The sequence below is a fragment of the Barbus barbus genome (assembly GCF_936440315.1).
Source record: "Barbus barbus genome assembly, chromosome: 4".
Taxonomy (NCBI): Eukaryota; Metazoa; Chordata; class Actinopteri; order Cypriniformes; family Cyprinidae; genus Barbus; species Barbus barbus.
Genome location: NC_136732.1, coordinates 36,242,758 through 36,255,557, shown reverse-complemented (window position 1 = coordinate 36,255,557; position 12,800 = coordinate 36,242,758). Strand labels below are relative to the sequence as shown.

Here is a 12,800-nt window from a genome sequence, read left to right as displayed (position 1 = left end):
AAGTTTAGGTGTAGGGTTGGTGTAGGGCAATAGCGCACACAGTTTGTTCAGTATAAAAACCATTACGCTTATGGAGAGTCCCCAGAAAACATTAAAACCAACATGTGTGTGTGTGCGTGAGACAGTTTGAATACAAAAATATTTTAGATAAAGACGGGATTAACTACAAGCATCCTAACTTAGAAACACAACACTATACTGTTTTCCCCCAAAACCGATTGTTCAACACATTTAAAAAAGTCTTAAGAAAGTTTGTGTTTTGAAGAGAAAGTCTGATACGGTATATAAATTAAATATTTTATTATTGATTGATATGATAGAATCACGCTGAATTTATGAGGTTATGTATTAATACTGTTTTGTGTATTCATCGGTTACTGTATACATGTACGAGAGAAATGCATACGCACGATTGTTTTATAAAGCTTTTAGTCTGTCATTACAAATATCTTAAAGAGAAACCCCTTTCACGCATTCTGTTTTCATTTGTCTCAGGATTATGTTACACAAAACCACTTGAGCGTGGATACAAATCCTACGTGAAAGCTAAAAATATGACTTTTTAAACTATTTTACACACACTTAACACATCTGTATCAGGAAGATACCATCATAAACCATCAGACACGTCAGGTTGTGGTGTGATAAGATGGACTTATCAAATATTTGCATGTTTCTTATATCAGTTATTTGATCAAATCTTAGTTAGATAAACCTATATAGACCAGTTGTTTTTATTTTAATAGAACATTATACTGTGAACAAATGCTACATTTAAACTCTGCGGTTAATAATACCGTTTTTAAGGTGAGAAAGAAAGTCTAATCTGTTGTAAAGATTCTGAGAAGCATTTGTGGGACCTTATACTTTTGTTGCAGACAACCGTAAGTAATTTTCAGTCTAATATAGGTCAAATTCCTAAAGAAAAACCTCTGTAAGAGTCTTGCGTTAATCAGAGGATCATTTGACCGTTTCTAATCCTTGCTCTAGAGCATCGTGGTTTTAGGTTTGAAAGATCTAAACTTATTTGTTAAAACAAAAGTTATATCATTGTTTAATCATGCTGCTTTCCTCATCTTGTAGAGATGAAAACATAAATAGTACACATCATAATAGTCTAAATGTTTAACTGTATAGGGTTTTGTTTTAGTGTATGTGTGTGTGTGTGTGTGTGTGTTTTATGTGTCTTTACAAGAGTGCAGAGATTTTAACATGTTCAAACTTGAATGAATGTGCAGCTTTCAGTGCAATAGTTTGATTTGCTTCAGGTGTAATAGGTTTAAGGTTAAAACAGCAAGACTTAAAGAGCTGTCTTTCGCAAAGAGCTGTCTTCACCTAAAACATACACAATCCAAAAGATTTACAAGTTTTGTGTTCTAGGTGAGAAATTTACACCAATAAAGGTTCCCACGAACGTTAGAAAATAACATGTAACCCCTCTGGCTGTTAAACGCCTCGGGTAAATAATTTGAAACGTAGGTCTGTCAAATGAGTAAAAGTTCAGTCATACGTTTCGAAAACTTTTCTGAAGTAAAAAATTATGTTTGTGTCACAAAGACATCCAAAGAGTTATCTACTCGTGAGAAAACCACTTGGGATGTATTATCATCAGGCTATTTTAAAGAAATTGAAGAATAAAACTAAAGTTTAATTTAAAGACAATTGACATCATGACTTACTTTAGTGACACACAAAGTGTTTAAAACTTTTTAATCATGTTTAAAACTGCCGGTGTAATTATTTTACTGAAGTTTTAAGTGAAATGTATATTTGTTCTTTTACAGTACACATACTATCTACAGTGTAGATTAAAATGAAAACATTTCTTAAATGACAACAACAAGTAAAAACAATATATATGATTTTGGTCGTATTTAAAATTTAGCATACTCAGATTTGTGTGTGTGTGTGTGCGTGTTTTTTCTTTATCTATCTAATTTAGGTCCAATTCCTAAAGAAAAATCTCTGTAAGTGTCTTGCTTTACTCAGAGGATCGTTTGACTGCTTCTAATCCTTGCTTTAGAACATTGTGGTTTTAGGTTTGGAAGATCTAAAAACGTATTTTTTAAAACAAAAGTTATATCATTGTTTAATCATGCTGCTTTTCATCACCTTGTAAAGATACCCAGTGTGATTCTAAAAGTTTTTTATTTATAAAAGGTTTGTATGAGACATCATAAAAGTTTAAATATTTAACTGTATGGTTGTTTATGTGGATGTTTATGTGTAGGTGTGTGTGTGTTTGTGTTGACGGATGAAAAATATATGAGTGAAAAAAGAAATAAAACTAGGTAAAATGAAGTAAATTAAAGAATGTTTTCCTACAGCATTTTATTAAAACCATCATCTTTGGGGACCTGTATTTATTTAAGTTTGTGGTTATCGCCTTCTTTGACTATCTCATCACATCCTAAACGTTAGTTTAAAGTCACATTCGAATAGATTATAAATACATTATAAATACTCAATTCTCAATTATACCTAACTTCACCAGATGTGTGTCATGAAAAGGTTCAATAGGTCACACTTCCTTTGACCGGTCTGTGAACTTTTTCCTAAACCTTCGACAGAGTTCACACACGCAGGTGCACGTCATAAAATAGATGCCATAGAGATGCTTTGATCAGTGAACTTTAGGCAAAGTTCGCATCAGACCCTGCGCGCTCGCAGGTGCATGTTGTAAAACTTTAGAGGTTTAATTACGCACTTCTGTTTCAATTGATAGATAACACACGCAAGTGTTACGGTGAGAAAATCACAGTGTAATCCTCTCTTACCACTTTTCATTCTGATATTTGCGCGTGCAACTGATATAGCACAGCGTCAAGGATTCTGCGCGCCATCTTCAAACTTCTCTCGTTTCATTGCGGTGCATGAGCGGTGATATTTTGCATATTGTGTGTTGATGTAAATGTTTAGAGGTTGTACGTCTGTTTCAACTGATAACAAGTCTTACGGCAAGAAAATCAGAGAGGTGTGCTGATTTTATTACTCTGTATACATTTCAGTTTGTCCTCACACATGTGTATTTTAACCGACATAGCACACTAGAAGTTTTAAGATTGACAATATCAAAGAGTAAATAAATAAAAGGTGTTAAGTATGAATAACAAATAAAATAAAATAAAACAACACTTTCCTGTGTCCTAGAGGTGAATGTTTAAAAGAAAACTTGTATAGATTAACCTAATTTCAAAAGTGAAAAGGTTTATGATGAATGGTGAACGGTTTCATTAATTGAGAAATGTAAAATATTTATAAAATAACTTTGTTCTAATGTTAAAACATTACTTTAATTTCTTTAACATGCAAATCTTCAGACCGGTCTCTCCTTACAGCGTTAGAGGGCGGTGCTGTGGGTGTGTCCTGACAGCGGCCCGCGAGCTCATTCTGAGTTTTGACAGCACTGAGGACGGATGTTTCAACGTAAGATGATCAGGGCTTTTTCTTTTTGTTTAACTTTCTGTCAGTGCAGCTAATGGTAGACCGCAAGATAGACTTCGACAAGTATCTTATGCTGGTGTTTTAACGATCGCCGTAAGATAGACATTTGTTTAACTTTTCTAAGTTGGGACAAATGCTAGGTTTTCAATTGTAATGTGAGAAGATTTTACAGCTATCTTATGCTGGTGTTTTAACGGTCTGATATTTTTTATTTCACTTCACGGTAAGAGAACTCGTCTCTATATTATTTAACTTTATGTCTGTTATAAAGTCAAACTTTAAAAAAAAAGCAAGACATAGTTTTTTGATAAATATCTTATTGTTTTAACTAACGCATCCGATTCTTTTTTGTTATAGATAAACGAACGCGCTCGCAACTCTTCTATTTATTTAACTTTGTCAAAGGACCTAGTTTTAAATTCTAATGATAGGAAATAGCGTATCTAATGCTTTTTATTTGTTTTAGTTTTTCCTAAAACTGTTTTAACAAGACTAGTGTCCACTTGTAAGGGAAAAACACACGTACCATCGTAAGATAAAAACGAATCTATATTATTTAACTTTGTATCTGTTTTAAAGTCACAACTTTTTAAAACCGCAAAATAGGTTTAAACGAACGCGCTCACTTCTTCTATTTAACTTTGTCAAACAACTAGTTTTAAGATAGTGTATCTAATGCTTTTTTGTTTTATTTTCTACGTTTTTCCTGTTTTAAGTCTACACTTGTAGGGAAATAAACAGTCTTTGTACGTTTTACGTACATGTTTGATGTTTTTTTTCTTGATATGTATGTGAAAACACTTTAATAAAAACATCCCTTTACCCCATTTAACACAAATTCACCATTTAAAGTTTAAACCACATAACATTGGCCCCACACACACACATACACACACACACACATTGTCATAAATTCTTAAGTTCACCATAAGGTCAATAAAATGGCCGCTTAGAGACGGTGGGGGCTAGGGGTGTACAAAACAGGTGTCCAGTTATGGGAGGGGGGTGGAATTTTTATGAGGGTAATAAATCAACCATTTTGACACAACGTATACTACCATCTCTCTGACAATTGTAGGTAAAAGCCCTAGTACACAAAGAATTTCTTTTTTTGAAGTTGTAAATAAAATAAATATGTTCCAGGTGTGTCTGAATGTGAATAAAGGAGTGCTCTCAGTGGAGGATGTTCTGGACGGAGATCAGGTGGAGGGACAGGGTCAAAATAATCTCACCATATCATCCAGCAAGCTCACACAACTCAACGATATGCTCTCCAGAGTGACCTACACCAGCACCATCTACCACATCAAAACATCAGACCTAGGTAAGAGGAAAGGCACTTTGGCCTACAATATGTACTAAAGTGTGTTGCTCAAGTACACAGTGTAAAGGCAGGATTAACACTCAAGTTACAAGATACATGCTAGCCAATTAAGTGGCTCAATGTTTTAGAAAAATTCAGTTAAAAGTTCAGTTACATAGGCTATCTTGTGATAGACCAATGCGATTGTGGGTGTGTTTTTGCTTTTATAACCGTTCAATAAACAAACTTAATATTGTTTCTTACCTTTTACACACAATATTGCGGTCCGATGCATTATTTTGTCTATTTTTGATCCTCTGACCAAGCCATAGCAGCTTGAACCATAACTCCTCTCCGAGCAACTTAATTAGTGGTGGTGATTCATTCCGGACTGAATCTATATTTTTGAACGAATCGATTGAGTGAATGATTCGTTGATTCACTCATAAAAACCGATACTCAGTCGCCATCTACTGGCGTAAGTTTGTGAAGAAAAGTCACTGAAAAATCACCATCACTAATGCAGACTGTTTGTAGGCTAATAAAGGCAGAGTAGTGATGACATTAATGATGACATTAATTCTTTAAATGTGAACATTTAAAGCGGCAGACGAGCTCTGATTATGTCGACGCCAAAGTAGGTATCTTTTTAGTAGCCTATCCTTCTTGATGTGAAAGCGCCTTTATAATTATATGCAATATTTTAAAAAGTTCCATCAAACATATCAAAAACTAACCATCTGTTTTCAATATTTAGTCTAATAGCTGTAAAAAAAAGAAAAAAAAAAGAAAGAAAATTAAGCTTTGCTTCTTAAGCCCCGTTCACACCAAGAACGATAACTATAAAGATAACGATATTAGCGTCCACACCAGCGAACAATATAGTCTGTTTATTCTAAGCGCACGCACGTCTGCAGCATTAAATTCTCGTTATAGCAGGATGGATTCTGATTAGCTGTGTGATATTTCTGTGATATTTCTCTGTGCCTTTATCGTTATAGCTGTGGTGTGGACTCTGCTATTCTTTAATACTGAGAACGATTTTTAGAACTATCTTTATCGTTATCTTTATATATAAAGATCTAGTTCTAAAAATCGTATACCCTGCCCAAAACACAATAGAAAATGTAATGGATTTAATGGTTATAATGGGAATTGTATTGGTCTTAATGGAAACTATAATGGTGTCTACTGGTATGTGATGGATTCTATTGGTGGGATGTTAAATCCTATTGGAAAAACACACTACAAAAAGGAATTTTGTAATGGTTTTACTGGAAAAAGCTAATGGTTCATAATGGTATTTTAATGGAAACACTGGGATTTCTGTGATGGTTTCTATTGGGCTTCTATTGTTTTTTTATCATGCTTGGTGTGAATGGGCTTTGTTGTTAGAAACAGTCTCTTAAATGGCATAAAATATCTTCTTTCCTTAGTTTATTTTCATTTTGAAGATCACAAGGCCATATTTCCAATCATAATCAGGAGACCATCAGTTCCTGTATTGTATGACCCAGGAAAAGGTAAGAAAAAACCACACCAAAAAATAACAAACAAAACAAAAAAACACTGATTATTGTGCCATCAAATATGCTTGCATAAATGTAATGTGGTATGTCAGTTAAACAAAAAAGAAATTGTCCTGAGTAAAACATAGGATCCTTTTTGTCTCTCAGATATCAACTCACAGGTGACCATAATAACCAAAACCTTTCTGAGGTATAAGGAACTGAACGTCCTTATCCAGAGTATCAGGAAATTTTACCCAAAGATCAAGATCATTGTTGCAGATGACAGTCTGAAGCCTGAGCATGTGTCTGAAAACAACATTGAGCACTACATCATGCCTCCTGCACAGGTAAGTTTTAATTGATGCTGTAAATGCAAACTCACATCTTAAGGCTGCCAAGAACAATACAGGCATTTCTTAAACATTCCATAATTGAAAACCAATTCATTAAGAACCAGTTCAACAAGTTCAATAGGTGAAAATAAAGGCCTATTGTCAGCTCTTTATACCTCAGGCAACAACACAGGGAACACACTGACAAATCCTGATGAACGTGTCTGTTGCCGTTTGCCAGTTCGGTGTAAATTGGCCTGTTGACATAAAGTGTTGATGACCTGGTAATTTATCACTGCTAATGATTATGGTTGGTTATGGTTCTCAGGGTTGGTTTTCTGGTAGAAATCTGGCTGTATCTCAAGTCACAACTAAATACTTCCTGTGGGTTGATGACGACTTTGTGTTCTTGAATGAGACACGGATCGAGAGTTTTGTGGAGATTATGGAAGCGGTTCCAGAACTTGATGTTGTAAGTATGAATGGATATTCTTTTACGAACTATAGCGAAAAGTCTTTTATTAATACATACTTGTTGTAAAAGCACTTTTTCTCTGATTAGCTTGGTGGTGAGGTATCGGGTGATCAGTTCTACTTCATTTTGGAATATGACGAGGGAGATGAGAGTGACGGTGGCTGCCTAAGACGTATTAGAGGGTTTCATCAACCACTTCCAGGTTATGATGGCTGCTTTCTAGTGGATGGCGTTATTAATTATTTCTTGGCAAGGACTGATGCTGTACGTAGAGTTGGCTTTGATCCATTCCTCAAAAGAGTCGGTCATACCGGTAAGTGTACCAAATTTTACTTCAGTAAAACATCTTCATTGATTGATTTCAAACACATTTCATTCTTCTAATGTCCTCTCATCTCCATCCATTTTTTCCTTTATTTCCATGTATCATCTTTGAACCATCGCCACTGACTTCAGAGTTCTTCATTGATGGAATTGGTAAACTAATGGTTGCCTCTTGTAAAGGTCTTTCTGTTGGTCACCAGACACATCGGGCACAGAGCAAATATGACTTGTATAGGAATCAAGGAAAACGTGAAGAGCAACGAAAACTGGCCCACCATTTTTTTAAGAACTATCTTAACTACATCAAATATTGATATTGATTGATTTAGCATTCAGTTTCTAAATCAAAATATTGATTTAGCACAGGGACTTCAACGTGTCCAGGATAAGATGGTCAAGAGACAGAAGAAGGAGGAACGGAGGAAGCGGACCTAAAAGGGGACCAGAGGACCAAAATATCTTCTTCAAAGTGAGAGCAATTCTGAAGTTAAAGAGGAAACAAGAAGTGGTGAATAAAAGAATAATGAAGTTAATGAGGGAAATACTTAAGTTGTATGATTTTTCAGCTGAATTACAAATGGTGACAAATGAATTAGAAATAATTGTAACATTTGGACCAATCAGACACAAATATTTGTTATATTTAATGAATAATCTCTTATGCCCCCTCACCTAACCAAAAGGCCAACTATGAGGGTCTGTGGACCCCCCCCGAAATGCATCTAACACCTAAGAAGGCGGAACAGGTCTCTGGTTCCATGGCAACCCTTCTGATAATACTTGTTTTATTGCTCAAAGGAATGCGGGAACTCACTTATTTTCCCCTTAGGTAAGAGAAATGGAATCTTCTTTAATTTATAGAAAAACCTTTCTTTGAATGAACACACATATCTTTAGGTCATTGTGTATATTATTACTGTTCTTGTATATGTTTTTGTGTATTGTACACCATTTTATGCATGGTTATGATAGATCACTAGTTAATATCACTCTAGCTGTATCATGTTTAGTCTCTATCAGTTTGTCTTCGGATGATCTAATTGAGAGTGAATATTACATGTTGATACCTATGCAACATATTAGTGTCTTAAGAATCTTTATAAGTTTGTGCATTAACCCAGCTGAATTACCTATGCAAATTACCATGTTCAGAGACAAAGAATCGTAAAACTTTCCCTCCAAAAATGCAGGACTCCATTGGCTCTTTGACACTCCAGAGGTGTGACCTGTATAGCAGATAATGCTCTCACGTAAGTGATGCCCCTGCAGTCTGCAGTTCTGTTAGATCCGAAGAGGATGAGGAAGATGTGAGCTAAAACTCTTCTGAACACCTTAAGTTTTGTGCCAGGCCTTGCGGCCTTGTCTTTCCATTTAACCAAGCTCCTTGGACCTCAGCAGATCTCTTTCTTAGGTCTTTTTCCACTCACTACTTGGAAGAACATTTCTACCTCAGAACATCTTTGGAATTCATCACTCTTCAACCCGGAAGAACGTGATCGGGAGTCCAAAACTTTGAAACCATTAAGACTTTCATCTGAGACTGCATTCCGGACACTCGACCCGACCCAAAGGCAGTGCAAGTATAACATTTAACTAAACGAAACAGAGGTTTAGTATAAGTTATAGACCCCATTATAAATGGTACTGATGGTTTTACTCAGGTGGTTAAATGACTTTCTCCATAACTGCATTCTCTGGTTTTCCTGATGGTTTCATCCATCAACTTGTATGTTTGTTTGTTTGTTAGTTTGTTTGTTAGACTAGTCTGCGTTAGTGTTTAGTTAATAAAAGTTGTGTGCACAAATTACATGAGTTTCTGATTCTGCCTTGCATATTAAATGTCCCTTTACGATTTTGACCCTCGCTACATGCTCTAATGCATTAATATGAAAGTATTTTCTGTGGCCAAGGAAATATCCTTTCTTAGTGTTGATACGAACTTACACTGAATGTTCGCTGGACAGACAGATCAGTTGATGGCAATTTAATTCTGTGACAGTTATTACTGTCAGCCGATATAAATAATTGTAATTAATCATAATTAATTGTAATTATTTATATACAATTCCCTTTTGAGCTATATAAATTGTTACACAATAGAACTTCAAACTCCCATCATGGACATGTGAATGCTAGATGCTGTACCGAAAAAGTATGTGCTGTATATTTAAGAGCATGAGTATTGATTGCTTTGTGGTAATTTTTTTCGTTTTGTAAGAGAGCAGTCGAAACTAGGAGATGCATTTTGCAGCCGGTTTGCAAAATGGAATTTCTAGCTGAGACTGAGAATTAAAGTGTTACTCGTACCCACTAGGGGTGTGCTATAGTGGTTCAGACAAGTGTATACAAGATTTGTATATGTTTTCTCAGGTGTTGCTGCTTTCCTTATAGTTTAAGGAATCTTTAAATTGAGAAACTAACGGAATGCATAGTCGATATAAAAAACTGGATGAAGAGTAACTTCTTACTGCTAAATTCCGAAAAAACAGAGGTGTTAATTATCGGACCTAAAATCCCCACATGTAATAACCTAGAACACTATCTAACACTTGGCGGGTGCTCTGTCAATTCTTCATCAGTTAGGAACCTAGGTGTGCTGTTTGATAGCAATCTTTCATTTAAAAGCCATATTTCTAGCATCTGTAAAACTGCGTTTTTCCATCTCAAAAACATATCTAAATTGCGACCTATGCTCTCAACGTCAAATGCAGAAATACTAATTCATGCGTTTATGACCTCAAGGTTAGACTATTGTAATGCTTTATTGGGTGGTTGTTCTGCATGCTTGATCAACAAACTACAGCTGGTCCAAAATGCAGCAGCTAGAGTCCTTACTAGAACCAGGAAGTACGACCATATTAGCCCAGTTCTGGCAACACTGCACTGGCTCCCCATCAAACATTGTATAGATTTTAAAATCTTGTTAACTACTTATAAAGCCCTGAATGGCTTAGCTCCTCAGTACTTGAGTGAGCTCTTATCACATGATAGTCCTCCACGTCTGCTGTGTTCTCAAAACTCTGGCCATTTGATAATACCTAGAATATCAAAATCGACTGCAGGCGGCAGATCCTTTTCCTATTTAGCACCCAAACTCTGGAACAATCTACCTAATACACTTCTATTATTCAAATCCATTAAAGGATTGTTAGGTTGCATTAATTAGATCAACCGGAACCAGGAACACTCCCCATTACACATGATGTACTTGTTACATCATAAGAAGAATGGCATCTACGCTAATATTTGTCTGTTTCTTTCTTATTCTGTTTCTCAGTCCGTGTCCAGATCAGATGGTGGATCAGCGCCGGGAGATGATGTCTCCCTGATTGTTGGCGGAGTCTGGGACACCTGGTTGAGCCCTGGGGACATATCCCCAGTGAAGACCTCGACTTAAGTTCAATAAAAACATTTTTTTAAAAAATATAATAAAATACCTAACTACGTAATACTATTATTGTTAGAAATTGCAACAACATAAAATAGAAATAAATGCATTTATACATTTAAAATTTTAATGAAAACAATAAATAAACAATTTAAAGTTTTTTTTTTTTTTTTCTCCATTTTGTCACAGAGGGAGTTTTGGTTCCTTGCCGCTGTCGCCTCTGGTTTGCTCAGTTGGGAACACTTAATTTCTAGTGATTATCATCAGATAATCAGATCAGTGACAGAACTCCATGCCTGGAACGTTTGTGGAGTTGCCTGAACTTGTAACCTATCGGGCTTTCGGACAAGAGGTCAATCGATTTGCCGCACTTCTATATGTACTAGCATCTTTGTATTTTCAATTTGCGGTTGGAGGTTGGGTCCTCCGATTTTTGCTGGATGGCTCTTTATTTGCCTTTGGGAATTAGGTGAAGTTTGCCTTCAGTGACCGCTCTCTCTCTCTTGCCACAGATGGAAATGGAACTTTAACTCCGGGCTTTTTATTGTGCATGTTATCGGCCTGCTCTGCTTGTTCAACCTGTGTTCCCCAGCAACAGGCATGGCTAAACCAAACAGAGAACACTCTAAGCCAGGGGTGTCCAAACTCTGTCCTGGAGGGCCACTGTCCTGTAGAGTTTCGCTACAACCAGCTCCAGAAGACCCGCCTGGAAGACTCTAGTCTGCCTGGTGAGACCTTGATTAGCTGGTTCAGGTGTGTTTTCAAAGGGGTTGGAGCTAAGCTCTGCAGGACAAGGGCCCTCCAGGACCGAGTGTGAACGCCCCTGCTCTAAGCCTACCGCTACGCTTAACCCTAACTTTACCCGCAAGAGGTTTTCCCAAGCCTGTGCAAAAAGTGAGGCGCCGTTTCGCGCGCAAAATTTGGCCTCTGATAAAAACCACGAACGGGCCCGCGGCAGTCCAACGCAGCCGCCCGGCTAGCTCAGTCGGTAGAGCATGAGACTCTTAAAACAAAATGACAGTAGTGTTTTTTTTTAACTTATGAATATAAGTTATCACAAAAAATCAGAGCAAACAGGAAGGGGAAATAAATAACCATGCTCTATATTTCACATTGAATATCAAAAGTGAGAGTGACATCTCTGAGTCTAATCTCTTGGATTAAGGCAGTCAAGACCTTGTGATGGAATTAGCTAAAGTGACGCATTTAAGGCAAGAGGCTTGACTCCAGGATAACAGATCACTCATCGAGACCTTTAGTTGGTGTTGACATCACAAATATAAAAGACTAAATGTAAGATCCTTGTAGGTCAAGGATTGCATTTCTCAGTCATTGTGCATTTCAGTTCATTCTGATTGTATTGCTGCTTAGAATGGGCTGATTGTCCCAGATAGATTGTGTTACGGGACAGGGGACTGAATCAAAGGAGACCTCCAAGTCAACAGTCACATATTACTTATCTCGACCTCTGTCAAGAGAAGTTACTGTATTCATGTTTCTTGCCTTGAAAATGTGATTAAAATGAGTGGTAGTGATATAGTTTTATTTTTAATGTCACCATGCCAGTGTAATCTCCATTATTATTGTCGATTATAATAGATGATGAGCTGATATACCAGCTGGGCTGATTAACTAGCCATTTTGAGTCTATTAACTTGTTGATGGAAAATACATTTTAATGCAACATGAACCATAAATATTTAAGAAATGTTGTAATAAATGGGGGGTTTTTTGTTGAATTTTGATGAATATAATGTACAATAAGTATTTATTTAAGAAACTGTGTAATAAATGTATGTTTCCAAATCTTTTTGGGAATTTTGAGTGAATATTGTACACAGTATTTATTTAAAAAAAAAAAAAATACATGAATGTTTCCACTTTCTTGGGGGAATATTGAGTGTTATTTTATTACAGTTTTTTACAATCACTTTGCTACTAATTTCAGAACCTTGTTGTCATTTTTCACAACTCTAGACACAAAACTCACAACCAATGATCAAAATGCACATTTTTCAAAACT

General features: G+C 36.1%; 1 protein-coding gene across 1 annotated transcript in view; it reads left to right on the top strand.

Moving 5' to 3' along the window:
- Window positions 1-12,598, top strand: part of LOC306868598 (beta-1,4 N-acetylgalactosaminyltransferase 2-like) — a gene marked incomplete at its 5' end in the record, with an annotated part of 73,484 nt that extends 60,886 nt beyond the window's left edge. The window contains 10 exons of the mRNA XM_079414850.1: window positions 3,374-3,426; window positions 4,588-4,768; window positions 6,184-6,270; window positions 6,424-6,605; window positions 6,919-7,062; window positions 7,153-7,378; window positions 7,522-7,858; window positions 8,073-8,218; window positions 8,580-8,639; window positions 8,801-12,598. Of these exons, the coding sequence (XP_079270976.1) occupies window positions 3,374-3,426; window positions 4,588-4,768; window positions 6,184-6,270; window positions 6,424-6,605; window positions 6,919-7,062; window positions 7,153-7,378; window positions 7,522-7,703 (1,055 nt within the window). The 3' untranslated portion in view covers window positions 7,704-7,858; window positions 8,073-8,218; window positions 8,580-8,639; window positions 8,801-12,598. The remainder of the gene's footprint in view (window positions 1-3,373; window positions 3,427-4,587; window positions 4,769-6,183; window positions 6,271-6,423; window positions 6,606-6,918; window positions 7,063-7,152; window positions 7,379-7,521; window positions 7,859-8,072; window positions 8,219-8,579; window positions 8,640-8,800) is intronic.
- Between the last annotated feature and the right edge of the window lie 202 nt (window positions 12,599-12,800).